This window comes from Erythrolamprus reginae, chromosome 1 (genome assembly GCF_031021105.1).
Source record: "Erythrolamprus reginae isolate rEryReg1 chromosome 1, rEryReg1.hap1, whole genome shotgun sequence".
Lineage (NCBI taxonomy): Eukaryota > Metazoa > Chordata > Lepidosauria > Squamata > Dipsadidae > Erythrolamprus > Erythrolamprus reginae.
In genome coordinates, this window is record NC_091950.1 from 393,676,646 (window position 1) to 393,701,958 (window position 25,313).

General features: G+C 41.3%; 1 protein-coding gene across 11 annotated transcripts; it reads left to right on the forward strand.

The window, feature by feature from the left end:
• On the forward strand, nt 1-25,301 carry AGBL5 (AGBL carboxypeptidase 5). 11 transcript variants are annotated; one of them, XM_070734955.1, is made up of 18 exons: nt 2-66; nt 2,072-2,369; nt 3,413-3,584; nt 4,866-5,032; nt 7,201-7,350; nt 8,298-8,475; nt 9,473-9,651; nt 10,379-10,892; nt 11,534-11,703; nt 14,766-14,901; nt 16,382-16,569; nt 19,292-19,491; nt 21,369-21,536; nt 23,330-23,427; nt 23,712-23,758; nt 24,015-24,175; nt 24,299-24,378; nt 24,594-25,301. In XM_070734955.1, exons 2-18 carry the CDS (start codon nt 2,131-2,133, stop codon nt 24,663-24,665), a joined length of 2,919 nt encoding a protein of 972 aa, XP_070591056.1. In that variant the 5' UTR covers nt 2-66; nt 2,072-2,130; the 3' UTR covers nt 24,666-25,301. The 11 variants fall into 11 exon arrangements, 8 of the variants coding, with proteins under 8 accessions (XP_070591063.1, XP_070591056.1, XP_070591055.1 ...); XM_070734954.1 differs by having other exon boundaries at nt 24,931-25,301; XR_011557569.1 differs by lacking the exon at nt 23,712-23,758.
• Nucleotides 25,302-25,313: the final 12 nt, after the last annotated feature.

The following is a 25,313-nucleotide window of genomic DNA, read 5'->3' on the forward strand; positions in this document are numbered from 1 at the left end:
CTGGGCAACTGGCCGAAGGTAGGGCTGGCCTGGCCCCAGTGCCCCTGACGGCGGCGACGGGAGCAGGTTGGTGGATTTGAGGGGAAGGAGGGAGGAGAGCGGGCCGCGTTGGGGCGATAGTTCCATCCGTTTTTACCCTCCTGTGTGTGTCCAATACAGTATATACAATTAAAAAATAGGAAGTTTATGGACCTTCCCTTCATTGCCTCTCTTTCAAAGCTTCGGTGCCGGAAAGGGGAACGGAAAGAATAAAGGGGACAGTTAAAATAATGGCCCTTCTGCGTCTACCTGGCTGACTTCTGACTCCGTGTCCGTGTGGTAGGCGGCCCCTACCAACGGGAAGGGAATGGAGGGGGCGTGACGCTCAGGTATCCACTGAGCCATTAGGCAAAAGATAGTAATAGCCCTACGGATTAATCTGTCTCCTCCCACTCTGATTAAAAACATGCTCAGACTTTGTTGTTTTGACAGCCTTTAACTACTCTACTGTATCAGTGTTCTACTATAGAAACATTCTTCAGGAATGTCGGGTCCCGATATGAGCACAATAGCAGCCTCTTATATCTCCCAATCCAGAGTAATATTGTGCCTGCTTCACACAATTAACCAATTATAATTATGGCATGATAGCAATAGCATTTAGACTTATATACAGCTTCACAGCCCTCTCTAAGTGGTTTACAGAGTCAGCATATTGCCCCCAACAATCTGGGTCCTCATTTTACCCACCTCGGAGGGATGAAAGGCTGAGTCAACCTTGAGCCTACTGAGATTCGCTCTGCCAAACTGCTGGCAGACGGTCACCACCGAGGCTTTGTATGATGCAAGGAGTGGACTGAACCGTGATATTGTTTAAAATTACAGGATACTATATACTACATTACATTACTGTATACAGTACTGTATTACAGTATATATTTGTATACTGTGTATTATATGTTGTGAGCCACCCCGAGTCCCCAGAGAGGCGGCATAGAAATCCAATAAATAATTTGTTGCATACTATGTGGTGTTGAAACCTAGTTTAATAATTTAAATAATTTAACTTTAATAATAATTTAACTTTGGCATGTGTGACTTAACCTGGCTGGGGTACTTTGTCAGCAGTTCTAGTACTATTTAATTTTGTGCATGTATTTATTAGTTTTATACCTGCATCTCATTTGAAAGCTTAAAGTTTACATGTAGCATTTCCGCCCCTTAATCCTCCCCCCCCAAACCTAATGAGATTGGACTCAGAAATTGTGAATGTCCCAAAGCCATCTAGTATCTTCCCAAGTGGCAGTCCAACACTTTCATCACTACATTCTACTGGATCTCTGAAAGAGTGAGAAAAAAGTCTTCAGAACATTTTCTTAAACTACTGCATTCCCCTTATTTGCTTTTTTTTTTTTTTGGTAAAGTAAAACCCCTGCAAATATTGCAAACTTCTCTAAATATATTTACTTCAATATGGTAGGTTTGTGTTGCTCTTTGCTCCAAATGTTCCAAATATCAATCTAGGCATGGTATTTCTAGAGTTTTTATAATTTGGGTATTTCCTGAATTCTCCAGATCAAAGCCAATAACAATAACCAAAGTTATTCACAAGTAACTGAATTTAAAGCTAGTACTGTATAAAGCAAGCTGGAACCTGACAGCCAATTAAATCAAGTAGTATAACTTGTATCAATCCTGTTCCTGCTGCTTGTGGAAGACTATGTATGAAGTAGGATATCTTATTAGGTAAATGACTGTAGTCATTTCGATTACATTCAAGCTGCTAAAATCTGGCAACTTTTGGGCAGGTTTGGGGCCAACTTTCAATACTGGGTTTGGCAAAAATGATGTTGGTAGTCTGGGTTGAATGAGAAAATGTTAAATGTTTCCACATCAAGGAATTTGAATGATCTTCTTATAGGAAGTTCAGAATATAGGTTTTGTGATCCAGTAGGTTGTTTTTATAAACTTGGGCTCAGTCGGTCTTGACTGAAGAGTTTTTGTGTGTGTGTGTTCTTATCAGTATGATATGATAGGTAAAGATAAAGAGGAATTTTAGGTAAAAATATCAACATTCCATTTTGTTCTTTAGGAAGTACTTCAGACAACATATTGTAGGAGGATGAAACCACTCTGGTCACCGAGATTACGATGGAAATACGCTGTGGTGGCCTATTGTTCAGCTCCAAATTTGACTCTGGCAATTTGGCTCATGTTGAGAAGGTGGAACACCAGGAAGGTGATGGTGACAACAGCTTGAATGGCAGTGGCAGCATCAATACTTCTTCTGTCTCGGTGGTGTTTGGGAACTCCCTCCCCACTGCAGACTATGAATTCAATGTGTGGACCAAGCCAGATTGTGGTGACACAGAATATGAGAATGGGAACAGGTAAAAGGAGCATTGAAACAACAACCATTTTTCTATTATATCTACTGATTGTAGGAATGGAATTGTCAAGGAAGCTATTCCTAACTCTCTTTATCACACAAGCTTTCTATCATTTTTTCCCCATTTAGTTGTACTTATCATCTGAGATCATTACTTTAGAAGTCTATTCTGAACAGAGATCAGAAGTTATCACTTTTAATTTGATTTACATATTGATATATATATTTATGCACAGAGACACACGTATATACATGCATGTATATATTCTACATATATACATACAGTATAACAAAATCTTACTCAAATGGTGTGACAATTTAAAATCAGCATAGGAAAATATCAGAGAAGGGGAAAAGACAGAAAAAGTATATGACTTTCCGTTGGATATATTGTACTCTGTTCTTTAAACAGACAGCATACTAAAAAGCAGAGACATCACCCTGCCAACAAAAGTGTATATAATTAATGCTATGGTTTTCTCAGTTGCAATGTATGGCTATGAAAGTTGGACCATAAGAAAGGCTAAGCACCAAAGAATTGAGGCCTTTGAACTATGGTACTGGAGAAGACTCCTGTGAGTCCCTTGGACTGCAAGGCAATCAAACTGATTGCTCTTTAGAAGGCCAGATCCTGAAGAGGAAACTCAAATACTTTGGCCATTAATGAGAAGGAAGGACTCACTGGAGAAGAGCCTAATGCTGGGAAAGATTGAGGGCAAAAGAAGAAGGGGGTGACAAAGAATGAGGTGGCTGGATGGAGTCACTGAAGCAGTAGGCATCAGCTGAAATGGAGTCCAGAGGATGGTAGAGGACAGGAAGGCCTGGAGGAACATCTATGGAGTCACGATGGTCAGACACAACTTTGCAACTAGCAACAATTTTTTTAAACAGAAGAGGAATGAAGGTCAACTCTAAAAAAGACAGTTCTCAATTCCAAGTGTGGTCTTTTGGGCAGAAATGCAGTTTCTGGGATCTGAATTGTAAATGACGGGTGGCTTTTATCTAATTCTTATTTGTCTTTCCCCTTTCTTCTTTCTTCCCCAGATCCTGGTTTTATTTTAGTGTGAGGGGAGGAATGCCTGGCAAGTTGATCAAGATTCATATTGTGAATATGAACAAGCAGACCAAACTTTATTCCCAGGGAATGACACCTTTAGTCAAGACAGTACCTATCAAACCCCGTTGGGAACGCATTCGTGAGCGACCTTCCTATGAGGTATCTGCACAACATGTATTTTGAGGAAAGATATGCTGAGGTTGGGCTTAAATGTACTATTGTATCCTGATAGCCTCCAGAAACAACATATAACATTAACCTGGTTTTCTTAAATCTGGGAGGGGATGGAAAAGTGAATTTATTTGTGCCAACTTTGGGCTTCAGAAAAGAGGAATGGCAAAGGTGGTATCTAATCATCAGAAAAGGGAGCCTCGAGTGCTGATTAAGAGATCCAATTTTGTTATATGCATGATTTACAATGACAATAAAGGTTATTGTTATTATTAGGTCCTGATACTACCTGTTTTGTGTTTCCATTGAACTGTTCCTTCCATGTTAGAAAAGTTAGAATACACTACATTTATTTTCTCTTCTTCCATCTCTAGGATCCAATATCAGTTTGGTTTAATTTCAGGCTCTTTGGCTGAGTCACAAATGCATATGTACTGTATATGATTCTTCTTATTGCTTAATAATATTTTTAAAAATGCATGTCTACTTACACTGTAAGATCCAATCGGGCTCAGTCACTAGGACCAGAGGTTTAGTCTTCTGAGCTTTCAGACTTATGCTGGACCCCAACCTCATAGAACTTCTCCCTCACCAGAATGTGTGCTTTGGGCTATTCTATGCATAGTATTCTATGCATAGTATTTATGTGGTACCTAGTTGTGTGTAGCCAGCAATAGCAGAGTCGGACCAATAATCTAAGATACCGTACTTTATTTTAGAAGCCTATTCTGATTATTACTTTAGAAGCCACACATAATCAGGCACTACATAAATGCTATGTATAGAATAGCTCAAAATACACATTCTGGTGAGAGAGAAATTCCCTGAGGATAGGCTTCAGCATGAGTTCAAAAGCTTGAAATACTAAATCTCTGGTCCAAGTGACCAACTCAGATTGGATTCGGCAACATTATGCTGGGACATGTATATTTGTCCGTTTGTGTGCTTACACTGCCCAAAAGAATAAAGAACTTAGTCTACATATCAGAGTCTTTCTAGATTCTTATTTCGACATCATGGTGCAAACAATATTTTAGGCTTATTTGCCTAACAGATCACAACAGAGGAGTTGTGTCATCAGTAAAGATGATAAAGGCAGTGATATATCTGGCAGAGCTGAACATCTGATCCAGGTAATACTAAGAAGCTAAGGATCTTGTGCAAACCAGAATTGCAGATCCTGGGAAGAGTGTTGTATTTATTTGTGTCCTAAATTGTAATGCCTCAACTTACACTGAAGATCATCCTTGGGCATTTTAACTCATGCAGATGGCGGATACTCAGTTTGTCCTATCTTTTGTGCACCGATTCCTGGATTGTCGAGGAGCCACCACATACTTTGCCTTCTGCTATCCCTTCTCATACACAGACTGCCAGGACACGTTGACACAGCTGGATGTCCACTTTGCAGAGTGCAGACATCTGTCTCCTAGCAGGTAATTCTAGTTTTGATACACTGCTACCATTCCCTTCCTAGCAAGTCTTATATGTTGTAGAGTCAGGTAGGAGAAATGCTTTGTAGATTAAACATATATACTGTATAAATGATTGTTTATCTGCAGTTACCTGTGTAAACAATAAGGAGGAAGAAACCATTTGGGAACAGTGGGTAACATTGTTTTCTTCAGACCAGGTCTTGGTGATATTCAAGCCTTCCTCTGTGATAGTACTGGAGTGTGATCACCAAGCTTAGATTTGGGGATGGTTGAGAAACCTTTCCATCTCATTGTTTACTGTTGTGGGTTTCTAGTATACATAAAAATGTCCAATCAAGAGAGTCCAGAGTTGTTATAGAGACTATTTTAGGTGTTACATCAGTCACTCATATCTCTTAGACTGTGTGCATAAAGGCAGTTTATATGCAATTTGAATGGACAAGTAGATACAGTACTGGATGCTATGCTTTTTCCTATTTCCTGTCCATTAGCATAAAATGACTCTATTACAGTAATTCTCCTTAAGCCCAGAACCTAAACTCAGATATGCAGGGATCCTCAAAAGAAATAATGAATACAAAATATCAAAAATGGACATCACCTTATAATACATGTAACCATGGTGTAGCATGGTTTAGAATATCCTTGCTCTCATTCAGTTCTCAAAAAAGCCATCAAGAAGAGCTACTTAGAAAGTGCTTTTGTGTATATGTTTCTAGTTTAGGTTTTTTTTTTGTTAATTAAGAGTGTTTTTCTTCTCATATAAAAATCAATAAGTGGCTCTCTTGAATCTAACCAAGGGTGTCCCCTATTTGCTGTTTGTTACAGTGAGTGGGAATGTTCCAAATGGTTTCAGAATGATTTTTCCAGTCCTATTGGAGTTGCTAAGGCTTTAATGTGCTATCTTCTTTATACAAAACTTTTGCTGTATCAATCACTTACAGTCCTGTCCCTGAATCATCATTTAAGAACTTTTTAACTCTAGAAGGCATCTCATGACTTGTAACATCAGTATTAAAAGTCCTACATTATTATAAAAGCCAGTTATAGAACCAGGTCCATCTCTTCTCTAAATAGAGTGTGTATTTGCCAATAAAGCATTCAATTCAATTCAATATAAATTAAATACAATAAAGGTTCTAATCAGAAATGAAGCTTTATTACAGAAAAGGTATGGCAGATCAGATTCACTTGTATACAAATACTTCCAACCAGGTCATTTAAAAAGCTTGTGGTTGTATTTGTATATGCTGAACTTATTTCATTTGTTTATTGCTATTGTACTCTATTTAGTTTAGTGTATCGGTTTATCCTACAAATCTCCAAAATGGGTTAACTTAGTGACTAAATCATGCAAAACTATTTCTTTGGTGGAAGAAGCCCCTTCTTAGAATACCCTCTTTCTTATCGGACACACTGGGTTTTCTGCTATTCATTGGGTTCTCTCCCATCTTTGTACCAAGGAATGATTGCCAGATATGTTTTGCAACTTTTCCCCAAAGAGATCTATTTGGCCCCTTCTCTGTTTTCTTGGCATTAAAACATAGTTTTTCATTTTGCTGGAGAAGAGTTTGGCTCTTCTCTGTTTTTATCTGCATTACTTTCTACTGTGATCATTTCCCCCTTTATTACCTGTTACTTAAAATAGTTTCATTATATTTTTACTGCCTCATTTTCTGTAGGATAATGTGGATAATATTAAATAAAGAATAGGTAAGCACGTTTTAAATACATGGCAATTAGGAATTCTTCTGGTGCATGATGAGATTGTGTTCTTAGTGGTTAATTATTTTTCCTCAATTGTTGTCTCCTATTGTTGCGTGTACTTGCAGATATGGCAATGATAAAAAACCAAAAATAGCTTTTTCGGAATCCAATTAAAAATCTCTAGGGAAGAAAATAAAAAAAATGAAATATCTAAATAAAAAGAATTCCTCACCATGTTAACCTTATTCTTTCCAAAATATTTTGATAAAAACCTTGCCTTTTATTTGGTTTTTCTTATTTTTCTGTCTCTTTGGAAACAACTGGGTTTGTTTATTCAAAGGAGCTGGGATGATAAGATTTAATTAATGAAAAGGATTTGGCTGGGGGAATGGTCTGGAGCGGAATGGTCTGGAGTGGAAAAGAAAAACTTAGCTAGACCCTTCTTTGCCCATCTAAACTAGTGTCCAACATTATGGCACAATTAGTCGGAGGGCAGGCGCAGACTCTAGAAAAGCTGAGGGGAAGCCGCGCCCCACCACCCACAGAACAAGAAAGTACTCTAGAGGACGTGGAAAAGGGAAAAAGGAAGCATCCCCACCCAGGGGTACACCGTAAGTGACTGCTTTGATTCCCTTGCCAGACTTAGGTGATCTCAAGTGGGAGGTAGCTGATGGGCAAGATTTTTCATCGAGCCCCCTGGGGGACAGCCTTTGTGAAATAATTTGATATGCTTTGGGAGAATTTTTCAAGATCTAAGTGGTCAGTTTTTCCTTCTCTTGTCTCTTCTAGAAATAAGCTTATTTCAAAATGAGAGGCTGAGGCTATCAGAAAGTTCCTCTGGCCTTCTACTTCGTATCAGTTTTCAGAACACCCAATAGAAAACTGTGGGAATGGTTCTTTATTGCACAAGGATAACAACGTGGCCCAGATAGCTAAAATAGTTCCTCCTGAGTGTTGGAATGATTCTTGGATCAAAGTCCAACAGAAAAGTGGACAAAGATGAGGAATGAAAATTGGCAAGAGAGAGTACTCTCTAGACCATTGGTTCTTAATCTGAGGGTCGGGACCCATTTGGGGGTCGAACGACCATTTCACCGGGGTCGCCTAAAACCATGGGAAAAGACAAAGTTCCTATGGTGTTAGGAACTAAAGCTTCTATTCTGGCGCCTTGGAATATACTTTTACAATCCAACCAATCAGGCGTTTACAGTGGGTGTGTCCCTCTGACCTTTCTGCCAATCAGCTTAATGCTTTGTTGGGAGAATATGGACTAGACTTATGGTTGGGGGTCACCACAACATGAGGAACTATATTAAGGGGTCGCGGCATTAGAAAGGTTGAGAACCACTGCTCTAGACAGTCCTTCTCTCTTTCAAAGTAAAATCCTTAAACGAAGATTATTTGGGGATGGGGGGGAGGGACTTATGTGAAGTTCTTTTTGGGGAGGAGGCAGAAGTCAGAATGTGGATCCTTGGAGAGAACGAAAGGGTGGAGTAAACTGGAGGAAATTAGAAACCATACTGCACTTATTTGGCCTGCCTATTCTTTTAATCTCCAGCTATCTGGATGCCATCTATTACCATCGAGAATTGTTGTGCTATTCCCTGGATAAGCTACGTGTGGACTTGCTCACCATCACATCATGCCATGGGATGCAGGAAACGCGGGAGGCTCGATTGGAGAAGTTATTCCCAGACAAGAATACACCCCGACCACACTGCTTTGCGGGGAAGAGAGTAAGTTAGTTGATGCATGTGAGATGTAGAAAATGCTGCTGTAGAAGCTGCTGAAGTGATTGTAATGTAATAGATTATTATTCAGGACTATAGGTCTACAATTGCTGTGGATGAGATAGAAAGGCAGTTATGATTGCCCATCCCTCATTTCACTGGGAGATAAACCATCAAGTGTCTTCTGACATTGCTTTGTCTACATCCCTGGTTCCCAACGTGAGACGTACACCTCATGGTGGTGGTGGTGGGGATTTGATTTTAAGAGGGGCAATTGGAACCTTGTTTAAACCAAGTTAATAGCCTTTTCGGCTTCCTCCACATGAGTAGGAGTTCATTTTTTGAATAGTAAGAATGATATGTCACGGGGGGACGGGGACATCAGGATTTTAAAAATGCTTAGGTGGGGCATGGGCAAATAAAGGTTGGGAACCACTGGTCTACATCAATCAAGATAACCCTTCCCCTTAGTTTGCTTTCTCTTCTTGTTGCTCTTCCTCTATTTTATTCACCAGATTTCTCCTCCCTGATTTTTCATATTTCACATTGCTTTTTTCTGCTCTAACTGAAAAAAAATTATCTTAGCAATTGCTTATGTATTTTTCTCTCTCCTGCATTTATTTCACATTATTTATTCTTCTGGTGGTCTGTGAGTTTCTATTTGTTTTTAGCAATGCCTGTTTTTAAGGCTTCATCCTGCTCAAATGATTTTCCCAATAACTTTAGGGTTCAAACTATTTCCTTTTGCTTCCTTTTTTCTGTTTGTATCTTAGGATGATCCTGAAGATACTGGCAGGAGTTCTCTCTTTTTAATTTCTGTGCTGTGACACTTAACACTAAAACAGTACAGTATACTGATATAATAATTATGACATAAACAGATGGGGAACAAAAATATTTGCAGGGCTTGTGGCCTGTAAGGAAATCTAGAAAGCTTCCAATTTTGAAAAATCACTAATATTTTTGCATTTCTCTTCTTCCTGACCCCCTCACCCTGTGGCAGGTATTCTTTCTGAGCAGCAGAGTACATCCTGGGGAAACACCCTCTAGCTTTGTGTTCAATGGATTCCTGGAATTCATACTGAGAGAGGAGGATCCTCGGGCCCAAATGCTGCGTCGTATGTTTGTCTTTAAGCTCATCCCTATGCTAAATCCAGATGGAGTGATGCGAGGACACTATCGGTAAATATCCTGCAGACATTTAGGTTTTGGAGGATGGGTGTTGGACAGGAAGAAGCTCTGGTTCCTTGTGGCTGATTGTAATCTATCCACATTTAGATTCCCATTGCTTTGGGGAGGTTGAGAAAGAGCAACAGGCTAAGGCCTATAGGCGTGGAAGGGAGTGTAGATCCTTGTTTCTCCTCTTTGCCCTCCTCCAGTTATAAGGGAATTGTAGTAGATTAAAATCTAAGACTGAAAGTGTTCACATGAGATCGTTGAGTTTATCAAGCAATATCTGCTCTGCTCTCAAAACAACAGCCAGTCCAAATCTGAGTCTGTGAGGCTGCCTAGCCATTGAGCTAAAGAGCAGAAAATATTGACTAGGATAATTTGATGGTCAGCAATATCTGTTCTGATTCACAGATACATTATAATTGCCTCCTAGCTTCATATGTGTAGGAAGCAAGGACTGCTTGGATCTCTGGGATAAACATATAATTGAGCAGTCTGCAAATAATGTGAGACCTGGAAATATTGGCTGTACATTATGCACACGGCAATGGTTGCAATTTCTTTTCCTTCACAAGTGGGAGAATGTCTTAAATTTGTTCACCACCTTGAGTTATTTGCAAAAATAATAAAAGCAGGAAATAAAGACAGACAGACAGAGTGAGTAACTGTGTTCAAGATCCACAAGAGACATCTCTGCCCAAGTCCCATTCATCATGTTTTATTCTGCTTTCCACAGGACAGACGCTCGTGGAGTTAATCTGAATCGTCAGTATTTGAACCCTGATGCAGACCTGCATCCTGCTGTGTATGGGGCCAAGGCTGTCATGCTCTATCACCATGTTCACAGCCGGATGCAGCCTGGGCTTCCTGATTGGCGAACCCATGTCCCTCCACTCAACGCAAAAATAGCCAATCAGCGTTGTGCCCGCAAATGTTCCCATAGTGAAGACATCCCTCTTTCTGAACTGGAGAAAACAAACAACCTTCGCAACTGTTCTGGAGATTCCTGCATCACCTCATCTCAGGACCTTGAGGCTTCAGAGGTACCAAGAAGCAATGACTCCAATGTCTGGATCCTTTCAAAAGAACTGTTATCTGAACACTGTGAGAATGAAGTTAAAAATCCTCCACCACCAGAAACCATCCCACCTCAACATAGTGGTCTGGCTTACTATGTTGATCTGCATGGACATGCCTCTAAGCGTGGCTGTTTCATGTATGGGAACAACATTTCTGATGAGAATGGCCAGGTGAGACTTATTTGACCCCTTTAGCAATGCTCTGGACAACCCAGGCAATATTGAGCTTGTATAAACCCCAAACCAAAGGCAGTAGGGATTAGAGTCAGATAAAATAGTCCCATATTTCGCTCCTCCAAGATGAGTTTAGACTTACTTAAGGATGTTACTGATAGAGATGAAGTGGCTTCAGGGACAAAAGACGTTTGTATGTACAATATGTCTGTCTTCCTTTTCCCTCTAGTTAACTTGTTTGTAGGACTAGGTCTGGAGGGTTGCAGAAGACTCAACTGAGATTCTCTGCTAAAGTGCTAAATATTTTCTTCAGGTGCCTTTCAGACCAAAAGATGACATCAAGTTCCTATGTGTGTTGGTTTTCTTTTATAACTTCCATGCTGCTGCTGATGTTTGACCATGACACACAGTCTTCCGAGCATTTCATTTACTGTGTTTGTTCTATTCAGTTGTTAAACCTAATCACCATGAATTGCTTTCTGTAGTAGTCTGAATCTCTTTATTACTATCTTCAGTTTCTTTGGCTAGATTGTTGCTTCCCAGCCAATGTGTCTTGACAAGAAGCAATACTGCCTGTTTCTCTACCATGTCGAAATAGGAAGAGCTTTGAGTCTCTAGTCTCTTAATTGCTTTTACAGGTCGAAAATATGCTATTTCCTAAGCTCATCTCAATGAACTCTGCTCATTTTGATTTCACGGGGTGCAACTTTTCAGAGAAGAATATGTATGCTAAAGACAAGCGAGATGGACAATCAAAAGAGGGCAGTGGGCGTGTGGCCATTTACAAGGCCTCAGGCATCATTCACAGGTATGTGCTTCAATTAAATGATAGCAACCATTGATTCTGCAGGTCTGTTCCTTTTCTCTTGCCTCCAAACCTCCAACATCTACAAAGTTCCTGCTACCTTAAGACTCTGCTAGATCAAATTGAAGTCAGAGAGAAGAAATTCCCACAAGTGGTGTAACTGTTGAGAGGAAGCTCATTAAAGAATCCTGGCAGCATATGCAGAACTCTAGTAACATGGAATGAATTTCCCAATGTTAAATAGTTGGCCTTCAAAGGAAGGCTAGAATTTGTATAAACATTTGGCTTTGTACAAAAATAAGTTCTATCTAACACAATTTGACAGGAGTTCATATTTGAGCAGAGGCATAGGTTATTGTTTAGGACGATTTCATGCTGATCCTTTTGGTACTACAGTAGTCCCTCACCTATCGTTGGTGTTACGTTCCAGACCCGGCCGCGATAGGTGAAATCCGCGATGGGGAATTTATCGACTGATAGTACTTTAGGGGGGACGCTCCCTGCTCCCTTTCTCCTCCTTCCCACCAGCTCCAGATGCCTGGAGGCGAGCAACGGCCTGCTAACCTTTCCCCCCCACTACTACTTACTCTGCGCCTGAGGAAAAGAAGGGGAGGAGGGCAAAAGAATCACCGCCCCCGAGCATTCCCGACCCACTGCTATTCTTTGCAGCAGTTCGGCCAAATGTTGTCTTTTTTGCCTTGCCCCGGCTGGAAAGTCCCTGGTGAGCTGCCCCGGGCTGGTTCTTTCTCTCTCTCTCTCTCTTTCCTTTTCTTTTTTTCCCCCCCTCCACCCGCCCAGCACTTCCTCTCCCACCCTCGAGCCCAGTCTGGAAATCCCCGCCGCGTTGCGTTCCTTTCTTTGCTCACGCTCGCTCGTTCGCGCGCTGCCGGGAGCTCTTTCTACAACCCCAAGCACACCGCCGCCGCCGCCAACCACTAAGCGCGCCTCCAAAGACTGCCTTCTCGGCACTGGCGAGGCGGGTTGAACAAGGGGACGGGCCTCCGCCGGAGCTCAGTCCCCGCCCCGCTCATCATTCGCCCAGCCACGGGCTGGTTGGCTTGTCCTGCCCTTCCAAACTTCTAAGCGCCGTATCTGTGCCAACGCTGACTTCAAAACCCGCGATGAAGTGAAGCCGTGGTGGGTGAAGCGCGATATAGCGAGGGACTACTGTACCAACATCTCTTTTTCATTTAGGAATAACATGAGGCCAAGGGTCCTTTCATTAGCATTTTGGTTGTTACAGTATTTTCAAACTTCACAACTTTAATATGTGTGGACTTCAACTCCCAGAATTCTCAGCCAGGTTTCTTAAAAGATTCCCTGTAAAAATATGTATAATATATATAATAGATTGCTACCAGTTAGATTGATTTTTCTGATACATTCTAATCTGTCTATTTGGGGTATTTTTAGCTTTTCCACCTAGGATTTCTCTGTTAGGCCTAAGAAATCCAGAAGGCAGAGAATTTAACAAATCAGTGCTAAATACAAATAGCAGCTAAGCAGCACTGTGACCAGGCAGATGAAAAAAGTTGAAGAAAATTTCTGTGGTTTTTTTTTTAAGTTACTCAAGCCAAATATTTAGTTATAAAAAGAAGCTTACTGGAAAAAGAGGAATACAGAAAAAAGAAGGCTAAGGAACAACCATGAGTTCACTCAATCTAGCTGAATTAACTACTAATAATTAACTACGCAAATCAGAGCTTGGATTTCAGCATATGATTAAAATTTGCTGCAAAGAGAATACCGTGATACCTTGTCTTATGAACTTAATTGTTTCCAAGACGAGGTTCGTAAGGTGAAAAGTTTATAAGACGAAACAATATTTCCCATAGGGATCAGTGGAAAAGCAATTAATGCATGCAAAATTCACCCCTTTTGCCAGCTGAAGTGCCCGTTTTTGCGCTGCTGGGATTGCCCTGAGGCTCCCCTTCATGGGAAACCCCACCTCCGGACTTCTGTGTTTTTACAATGCTGCAGGAGAATCCCAGCAGGGGAATCGCAGCAGGAGAATCCCAGCATCACAAAAACGGTCGCTTCACTGGCAACGGAAGTCTGGAGGTGGGGTTTCCCAGTGAGGGAAGCCTCCACGAAATCGCAGCTTCGCAAAAGCACCGAAGTCATTGAAACCCCACCTCCGGACTTCGGTGTTTTTATGATGCTGTGATTTCGCTGAGGCTTCCCTCGCTGGGAAACCCTATCTCCAGATTTCCGGTGCCAGCAAAGCGCCCGTTTTTGCAATGCTGGGATTTTCTTGCTGGGATTTCCCTGCAGCATCACAAAAACGCGGAAGTCCGGAGGTGGGGTTTCCCATGGAGGGGAGCCTTAGGGGAATCCCAGCAGTGGAAAAATGGGCAGTTCGCTGGCAATGGAAGGTCTGGAGGTGGGGTTTCCCAACGAGGGGAGCCTTCGCCTGGCAACAGAAGTCCAGAGGCGGGGCATCCCAGCAGCAGCGGCGGGTTCGTAAGGTGAAAATAGTTCGGAAGAAGAGGCAAAAATAATCTTAAACCCCGGGTTCGTATCTCGAAAACTTCGTATGACAAGGGATTCGTAAGACGAGGTATCACTGTAGTTGAAAATAAATCATTGGGGTTCCTTAAAGGTATTCTCTTTTTCCTTCTGTTGCTTGAATGCTATTCCAGGTGTATGGAAGATACAGTGCAGAGAATAAAAGAAAGCTGACTTCTTTGTGAATTGCAGACTTGGAAGAGATTGCAAAGATCACCCAGTTCAATCCATTGCTCTGTTCAGAGAAATTGATGTTTTTCCTAATAGATCAAGCAAAATGTTCCATTTTGGGCACCTTTGGTGCCCGAATCTATCTTTTACCAATGCATAATGGAATAATAAAAACATCAGCTATTTTTTTTAATCAATTACGCTATTTCATGAAAAGCTATCTATGGGAACAACTTTTGGTAGGAAAAAAATGTATGAATTCAGTGTATTGAGACCTTCCATCATGGAGTTACCTATCAGAAGTTTACAGAATGTGTCATATTAAAAACTAAGAATTAGTTCATAATTTGCATTAACGTTGCTAACGTTTTCCATCTGTTTCCTAGTTACACACTGGAGTGCAATTACAACACGGGAAGAGCAGTCAATACTGTTCCAGCAGCATGTCACGATAATGGGCGGGCAACGCCTCCTCCTCTCCCAACCTTTCCATCCAAGTACACTGTGGAGCTGTTTGAGCAGGTATCTCAGGCCACCCCCATCCCAGATTCAGTGTTAGATTAAATCACCATGCTCCAGAACATGTGGAAGAGTAGTCTAAAATGGGAAACCCCCTCCTATCAGGGAGATGTGGAATCAATATTTGCAAAGAGCCTTTAGGACTATTTGTTTAGTCTATATGCAAGGGAGCGTGACATCCTCACTCTATCTTGCTCAAACCCTAAACACACAGACAATTCCTCATACCATAATTAATTCAGAAGGAAGCATCCATGACCTTTGGATTGTGGGGCTATAAGGTTTGCCAAGTGGCAAATTTTTACATGGCAAAACAGTTAGGAATTTCCCATAATTTCAGGGAGCTGTGCTGAGGATGTGTTTTGAGACTTTCTTGTTCTGGCTCTTCAGAGGGGAGTTTATGCCTGCTTAGATACTGTTCTTTCTTGGATGTCACCAAATTGCACATCGTGGACTGAAAATCATTTATCTGGCAGCCATTGATCATCATAAACTCATTGTGAGGTGGTCTCGAATGCTGGCAGGTGATGGAAATTGCCCTGATGCTGCTGTAAAATTTAAATGATTTATTTTGATTTACTGCTGTTATGAAATGTAAAGTGATTCACTTTGGGATTATCCATTCTCAGGCAAACATAACAATAGCTCAGCAGTTAAAGACATGGATTTTGCCAGCAGGAAAGCTGACAGCCCAGGTTCAAGACCTGAGCGCCACATGACAGACTGAGTTCCCATTACTTGCCCCAGTTCCTGCCCATGTAGCAATTCAAAACCATGCAGATGTAAATAGATAAACAAGTACCACTTTGGTGGGAAGATATCAGCATTCCATGCAGCTCAGCATATAATCATGCTGGCCGCATGGCCATGGGAATGTCTCCAGACAACACTAGCTACCTCAGCTGAGAGATGTGCACTGCCCTCTGAAGTTAGACATGACTGGAAAGGGGAAACCCTTGCCTTTATCTTAAAATTGGGGAAATTGAGCAATGTCATGCCTTTGCCAAGTGGAAAACTGATTTACAATGAACAGCACAGGAATCACACTATGTCTGTTAAAGTGTTCTACCCAACATTTGGGGGTTTTTTTCTCCCAAGTTTTTGCTTTGGTGTATTCTTTGAAACATATAAGCCAAACATGCAGTACACAAAAGAAATCATGGAACTGGGACACAAATTGGTAATCAAAGAATCAGCCAGACTGCAGATTGGCTGGACTTATCTTCAGGTTAATTGATGCCAGTGACAGGATGCCTCAGTATTGTATTCTCTTCTTAGCTCATTGATCAACATGATCTCAATATAGGAAGCATGTCTGATTAACATATTTGAGGCCTTTGATAAAACTTTATTTGTAGGGGTATACTTAGCAATTGTTTAAAATGAGGGTCTTTCTGTTTTATTTTTGTTGAATCGTACTCTAGAGTTAAAAACACGAATAAGGCCTGAATTTTAACTATCTACTGCCATCCTCCATATACAGGTTGGAAGGGCTTTAGCAATCGCAGCACTCGATATGGCAGAATGCAACCCCTGGCCCAGGATTGTCCTCTCTGAACACAGTTGCCTTAGCAATCTGCGTGCCTGGATGCTGAAACATGTGCGCAGCATGAGAGGAGTAACAGGTTACTCCAGGAGGAAGGGTACCAAAACCCCACCCAAGGGGGGCAAGTACGTGACTGCATGGGGATGTAGTTTCTATGAAAAAAGTAAAGCTCATAGGAAACTCAGCTGGGACAGACAAAGGGCTATCTGTAGGAATTTAGCATGGCTTTCCACAAATCTTTTCCTGACTTTAGTCTTGGATTGCTGCAGCCTCTTTATTTGCAGCTTTGCTGCATAGAAAGAATATCTGCCTGCATAAAATATTCTGGAGAGTTATTATATTCTTCTCTTATGTTACATTCAGTTAGTCCTCAGAATAGAATCTTTCTACCTGTAGCTTACTTTGTCACAAAAGCTTTTAAGAAATATAATTATAAAGAAGAGGCGTTTGTGGTATTTGAAACTGCACATACTATCTTGCAGTTCTGATCCTCCATACAACTGGAAGGAGAATAGAAGGAAAGCTAATATTCTGAAAAGAGAAGGTTAAATGATAAACCTAAAATCCCCACTGATTTATATTCAGTTTGGAAGAATGCCCCCCTCCCCCCTCTAACTTAAGAACATTTCCATTCAGATTTCAGAGAAAAGGGCCTAAGAACAAAGAAACAGTACTTTGTTCTGGTACTATTTTTTCTTATGTTGTTTTAGGAAAGGATTATATGTGATCAGTGTTATTTTCTTCTAATATGTACATTGGAGAGAACAGTGCAGTACAGTTTTAAACAATAAAATTAATGGAACTACAGTGGTACCTCTATTTAAGAACGCCCCTACTTAAGAACTTTTCTAGATAAGAACCGGGTGTTCAAGATTTTTTTGCCTCTTCTTATGAACCATTTTCTATTAAGAACCCGAGCCCGGAAAAAATTCCCAGGAAATTTGAGAGCGGCACGAATGCCTGGCCAGTTTCCTACCATTCCCCCTTTAATCCCCACCATCTCGGGCTTTTCTGGGCTGCCAGAGGAACCTTTCAGTGGCGCGTAAGGAGGCTGTGACAGTCCAGAGCGATCAAAGCATTTTCCTTTCTCTGGGCGCCTGGAGAGGGAATAAACCTCTGCCAGCGCCCATAGAAAAGAAACGCTCCCTTCGCTCTGGGCAGCGACTGTCCTTCTCCTCTTCTTCCTCCTCCTCCTCCCACCCAAATTCCGAGCTTTTATTTCTTTCCTAATGAGTTTGTATGCATTTTTTGCTTTTACATTGATTCCTATAGGAAAAAATGTTTCTACTTACAAACTTTTCTACTTAAGAACCTGATCACGGAACGAATTAAGTTCTTAAGTAGAGGTACCACTGTACATTTAAGAAACACGACAAATTTATGGAATGGAATAGAATTCTTAATTGGTCAAGTGTTATTGGACACACAAGGAATTTGGCTTTGGTGCATATGCTCTCAGTGTACATAAAAGAAAAGATACATTTGTCAAGAATCATGAAGTACAACACTTAATGATTGTCATAGGATACAAATAAGCAATCAGGAAACAATCAATAAGTTACAGTCATGCAATCATAAGTGGATGGGTGATAGGAACAACAATATAATAATATTATGCAGCCTTAGTTTGACAATGGTGAAGGAATTATTTGTTTAGCAGAATGATGGCGTTCGTTATTCTATGTTAACAGATAGGTTGCTTTGTATTTTGTTTTGTATCTGATTCCTTTTGACTCCTGGTGATTGCCTGGACAAGTCCCTGAACTTTATTGGCAATACTTTTGGAAGTGGTTTGCCCTCTCCTTCTTCCTAGACTGAGATTGAGTGACCACCCCAGCTGGCCTTGTGCCTAAGATGGGATTAGAATCCAGTCTCACTGTATATTTTATTTTATTTTAGGTTTTGCTTTTTTCAGCCACATTCAGTTGCTCTGACTCTACCCTGAATTAAGAGATTAGAGTTGTTGTTTTTTAAAAAAACAACTACCGTAAGGTGATATGAAAGATTACTTAATAGACTTTCTGCCTATTTCCCCCACAAACTATGAGATGAGTTGGACTGAGAGAATTTATGTTAATTTTTTGTTTATATGTCTGATATGTCTCATCTTAAAACAGCTTTGGGTAGCTCACAATAAATATAAAACCCAAAAATCAACCTCCCAGGAGCCACTAACAACCCTCCTGAAGCTCTTATCCCAGTGCCTGGTTAAAGAACCAGGTTTAATGTCCTTTCAGAATGAAAGGGAAGAGAAAGGAGGTGAACAGGAGAGCAATAAACTAACAGTTACGGTTGAATATGGGAACTAAGACATTATGCTTAAGCCCCATGTAAAAGATTTAGAAGGACTCTGTCAGCGTTCTAAATAGCATCTGAGAAATAAAACAAGTCCCAGTCCAATTTTCTCAATCAGAGCTTGATTTATTAACAGAACCATGTTAGCTACGCCATTGTCATTCTGATTCTGAGTACTTCCCAGAATCCCACCTAGGATAAGGTTCATCTTACATCCCCCACACCCACAAGTTCATCACAAGAGCCAGTCTGTGTGCAGGGGCTTATCAATTTCCTCTTCTCTTCAGTTGAGGCAGAACAAACATTGGCCTTGGCTTGGAGAAAGGAATCTTTGATTGTGTCTAGTAACTTTCCCCTCTGACTACTCACTAGCCCTCCCATCCCCCCTTGTGTTGTGTCAGGCTGAACTCTCTAACCCCACGTGAAGGCTTCGGCCCGACAGACTACTTTAGAATAAGTCTTCATATCTCAGATGCAAAAAATAACTCCTGCAGGGGCATCGTGAAAAGAGCTGCTCTGTCTCTGATTCTTTTCTTTTATATTTTCTCCCAGTGGGATTTCTGCTTCCAGCTCAGAGAATTCCCTCTGCCGAGCCAGAAGCTTCAGTAATGGTAGCGTCAATCAACAGGCTATCCCTCAGGTCAAGATCTCGCCCAGCTTCACCTTCAGTTCCTCTCACACCCCTGCCTCCTCGGGGGGGTTGGGGCAGAGCCCTCGGAAAGGTGCCTCAAGGGTGCTGGCCCTCGTGCGAGGTAAGCTGCCTAACGAATCTGTCGTGGGAGCATTCAGATGGAGCTGGGAATGGCTGTGCTGTGGAAAGAGGCAGCCTTAACAGAACGTTATTTCTTCCTAATTTTTGAAATAAAATATGTACAAGAATCTTGCACAAGTTTCCCCTCTGTCAATCCAAGCCCCTTTTCAACTTTCACGGACTTCAGATGGCCTCTGTGATGCTGCATATAGCACTGGACAGAGATGTCACTTGACACGTTGTGAACTACTGCCTCATGAGACAGCTGCAGGAAAATGGTGTTCTCTAGCAATATGGTGGGTACTTTGAAAAAGGTTATGGAGCCTCCTCTTTTCAACCTCTCATGAGATATACTCTGTTCCAATCCTTCAGGCTGTTGTTTTGTAGAATTGATTTCACGCTACTGAGAAGCTTTAGGGTAGTGTCTGTGCCAGTAAATTTTGTCCTCTGTACAACTTATTAAACTAAAAGGGGATAAAGTTCATTAAGAGCAGGGGTGTCAAACTGGTAGCCCATGGCCCGGATGCGTCACACACAGGCCACACCCACCCTAGCTCCGTGAAGGGAGAAACCGTCGTGAAGTATCATGTGACTGCCAAGTGACGCCGTGAGTTTGACACCCATGATAAAGAGTATTTGTTCATAAAACAAGGATCTGAGTCTGAATTCCTCAACTCTAAATCCCTACCAGTAATATATATAATGAGGGGTAGCAAACTGTATCATACTAGATGTTTACGAATAGCCCCTTAATATGAAACCAGGTACAAGGTGACCCAGTCAGTGGATGAAAACTGCACTCATGGTCTTTTCTCTTGGGTGAAAACAAATATTTGAGTATATAAACATTATTCTGCCTAGCATTGACGAACAGTATAAGCATAGATAATTTGTAGTTTAGTGTATTAAGCGAACACAGAGGATGGGTTATTTCCGTAACAGTGTTGAATATGTTATGTGAGTGCATCATCGGTATCAATTAAACTGTTGATAAAATGTAGAGAGGACAAATAGTCAGAAGTTCTACTTTATTGGCATCTTTAACTTTCTACTGCTGCAAAAGAAAAATGTCAACATTTGACAGGTCTTAAGGAAGAAAGAGTCAGTGAATATATTATAAACTTACATTTATATCTTACAGGCAGATATGCCTGTACCTTCTATAACTGACTCCCTTCCCCAAGCAACACCCTGCTGACTGTAACGTAGAGTGAAGTTGGCCCACAGGCTCCACAAACTCAAGAGCCTGCAGTACAATATAAGCACCAATCTCTGCATGTGGTGGAGGGCAGAAGAAATTGACATCCTTGCAAGGATGAAATGTTGTCAGCTCTTCTGAAACTTGACCTTTCTAGCAATACTTTGTGTTATTCTGCCTTGTTCCTGAAAATATCAGGACAGCCTGTCCTAATTTTGCACATTTGTCTGGGCATATGCCCATGCACATACACACATTGCAGCTATATTTTCCAGTAGCACTGAGTATGCAATCAATTCTCCTTTTTGGTCATAGTGTAATTTTCTGTAGCAGGGATCCCCAACCCCAGGGCCATGGACAAGTACTAGTTGGCAGCCTGTTGGAAACCAGGCCACACAAGCAATGGGTAAGTGAGCAAAGCATCCACGCATGCACGAGATCTAGGTTGCACACAAAACCTCCCCACCGGTCCATGGAAAATGATAGTACAATACACTCTTAAACAATGGAACTGGCCTTAGCTGAAAAGAAGATAACCGAGTCCTCTCATCTTCCTATGCTACTATAGATAAGCTGAGGGATAATGCATAGATAATTTCTGTAAAGGAATAAGAACCTAAGGGATGGTGATACCAAGACCTTTCAGAGCTGGCATTTTGCTTGTCCCTCATCCTACTTAGAACCTCGAGTTCAGGAGAAGAGACGCCAACAGCACCAGACTTTGCTACGAGCTGCTGTGAGCAGCATCCAGGCACCCTCTCTCCCTTGTACCACCAGAAACACCTCTCATCTCCAGCTGGGTCCCAGCCTAGGCTCCTGCTCCCTTCCAACTACTATCAACATACCAGGTTTGTATGCCATTTTGCCTCTCCCCCTTTGCCAAAGAGTGCCTCTGCAACAGAAATGAAATGGACTATTGGAGTATGCCAGCAGAAAAGATGTAAGTGATATAACAAGTCACATACTGTTGACCTCCTTCTAGAGACCAGTTGCACCTATATAACTGAGTAATTAAAGTATAAGCATAGGCACTGGATTCACAGTAGGCCACAGCATGAAGATTCAGGGAGTTTCTTTTTGAACTAATCTCTAGCTATCCTTTTTCTTTCTTGCAAGGTTGGTTGGAAAAAAGTTAGCTGACACTAAACATAATTTGATGAAGAGACAGATATTTGACATTGAAGTTGGAATAGTGCAGACCGTTCCATTTATAGGGGCCTATTCGTATTCTTCCCATCCACCCACTCAGGCTGTTCCAATCAAAGAAGAAAAAAAATCAGATAGCGAAGGGTGTTATTCTTGAGCAGAAGTTGTTGAATGCTGCTTTCAAACCGTTTTTGTACTTAAACTGGAACTAACATTTCTATGATTTTAATGGTGGGTAAAAGCAGCATGATTTTAAAAAGTTCACTATATGCTGCCAGGTCAATTTTACTGATTCAATTTACTCTGTATGTCATTTGGAAGAAATATTAGTCTTTTTCAAATAGACCTTTGCTTATACAACACAACTCAGAATGAGTAATATATATATTTAAGCTCAAAAAATTAAAAATCTTGGAAGGAAAGAAAGAAGTAGAGGCAAAAAAGTTTTGTTTGAGCCAAATCTACATCAGATTGTAGTTTTAGGTGGCAGTAATATATAGACAAACCAGCAAAGTAAATCCAATCAGTGATGGAGGTGTAATAAGCTATATCAAAGACTCAATTTGAGAAAAAGAAACAAGCAAATCATTGATGAGCACTTGTTTTTTTAAAATACAACACTGAACTTTTGCATTCTGCTTTGACTGAAAATAATATTTATTCAAATCTGCTTCTATCTTCAGCTTTTTTAAGGATTCCATCAAGAAATTGACTTGTTTTTATTGCTCACTAAGGAAGATACAGCATCTTCCCAATTTCTTGACTCCATATGTATAAGCATTAATTGCCACCTTTAAAAAATATTCATAGTACTTTATTTGCAGATAAAATAAATATGAAATCATGAACTTTGATACCTGAATAGGAAGAATTAACATCTGAGAAATCCAGTATCCAGCCAAAATTTTAATATATTTTCTTTATAATAATAATTATTATTATTATTATTTATTGGATTTGTATGCCGCCCCTCTCCGTAGACTCGGCTGTATTTGTATGATACTTTCCCACAACTTAAACTAATTTATTCAGTTTATTCTTTTTTTGTCAACACATTAAACTATAACCTTATATAAGCAGAAATTACATAACATGCCAGGTTAAGGACCACCTTACTAGTTTGTGGTTCCATGGGGATGGAATTAGTGTGTCTAAAATGAGCAGCTGTCCTGATTTCAATAAGTTCTCTATGAAAATTCAATCACAGTCCCTTTGGAACTTGACTGAACTCTGCCCAAAACAATACAGCCAACCCAATATTATCTGAGGGATCTGATACAACAAACCTCTAAGTTTCTGTTAGGAATATCATTCCATCACTGCTAAGTATTAGGGATCTCATTGCTTCAAAGAAGCAAAGTCTGTTGGAGTTTTGGTATTAGCATTGCTTTTTCTGCAACTGATTGCCAATCAGATCACATCTATGAGAATCTGGGGAGTTCAGTGCAAGCTTGTATTACCTCCCTCATTTACCTTTCTCTCATTGATCATGCAGGACCCAACTGCAACGGCCTTCATAAAACTGTCAAGACTAGAACTGAGCATGTCCCCGAGGAGCTGAAGCATCCACCTTGTGGCCTAGCCTTGCTACAGGTAAAGGGCAGTGATTACATTGGTGCGTAGAGCTCAGCTGTCCTGGGTAAATACCCCCCTCTCCCCGGGCTTCTAGTCCTATAGGGCTTTCTTTACACTAGAGATCAATCGTTGGGCTGTTAGTTGTCTGGCATTACCAAACTTTAAAAACACATTGCAGGACCCCACTAGCAGAGTGATTTCTTATCAATATCTGCTGTACCGATACTACGGTAGCATTGGACTATACATGCAATCCTTCTCTTACCAATAATATCCCAACTGGTTTCTCTTTCTCCATGCAGAACTTTTCAAGGCGGCTGAACAATGAAAAACTATCAGAAACTACTAGGTAATAGCAACTAGAAGATAACAAATAGTAGTTTTATAAACTAGATTGGAAAGATCTGTATGATTCCCCCTTTTGTGCCTACTAATATGGAAGGACCAGATTTGGAAGAGTTTCATATTAGTCGTCTGTAAGCAAGAAAGCTGTTCTAGAAATTGTGCATTCTCTTAGTGCTGTCCAGCATTCTTAGGATTCCCAAGGTTCTTTATTACTGGTGGACTATGGATTTATAACTACAAACCAAATATTTCCCTTGTAGTTTAGATATACTGCTGCCTCGGCCAAGCCGGATCCCCATACGCAGGAGACCAGTAGGACAAACCCAGCACTTACTCAGATTTCATAGCTGCAGTGATGACTCTTCCCTCAAGGTGTGGAAATATGCAGCCCCAGAGATACCAGCACAAAGTTCCTTGCCAGGTAGGTTCTCGCAGGGCATTCTGCACTGCTGCCGAGGCTGCCGTTTGTCCTTTTCGGACAGTCCCTCAGATTTTCCATACCCAGATAGTGCCAACAGATACAACCTTGTTTCTCTCCCTACAGAATTTCAACTGGAAATGCCAGTAATGAGTCAGAGGGAAGAATCACTTTTTCTGTGCCCTCCCAAAGTTTTGCTGGACGAGGTATGGGGAGGAGGGAGCTCTGCAAAGCCAGCTGCTGCTGCAACCCTTACCTGCAGCCGCTGCCACCCCCTTGAGCCCTTGTCTTGTAGACAGAAGAAGAAGAAGCCACGCCTTTACCGTTGTATAGGCAGTAGCCACCCTCCTTATTGAAACTTTGGGGCAGCCTAGCTGCACTTGACATCACTAGTCCTCTGAGCCAGCTCTCTCTGTTGCAGCGTCTCCCTGGGCGACCAGATTCCCCCCAACTCACCTACCGAAAGATCCTGTCTTTCTGCACTGAGGCCTGACTTGCCGGTGGGGGCACAACAGCTGCAGCCAGCGTGCTCCAGCTCCTCAAGTGCCACCACCCCACAGCATGCCAGCTGACTCCAACTCATCCTTGGTGTGGAAGAAACCTCTTGGCACTTGATGAGCTCCAGATCCAATCGCCCCCTTCCTCTCCTCTCCTCCTCTTTTTAAACCAAAGCTGCTTTTTTAGGTCAGCAACCAGTAGTTCTGACTTTTGAGACTCTGCCAGGAATAAGGGCCTCAACATCGCCTCCTTTTTTGTAGGCAGCTACACAAGACATTGAAGGCTTAAGGGAAGGCTTCAGGTTTCCCAGCAATCCTCATCTAGATCTGGAAATCCATCTATATTTGGTGTGTTTTTTTGTGAAGGAGGTGCCTTTCAAAAAAAAGAAGCATACCAGGCTAACCGCAAGAAGCTGTGTAAGGTACATGTGTGACAGGTGGAAACCATAACACAACCAGCTCCTCCTGGTGAGACTACAACCCGGAGCGGTGGCCAGGACCCCTTCCTCCAATGTTCTCTCCACCACTGTACATAATTGGTTACTGGGTTGGAAGCTATTTTTGAAACAAGTTTGTCTTATAACATGTTTCTATTAATAAAGTTCATTTGTGAGAAAAAAACCAAAAGAAAATCTGCTTTTTGA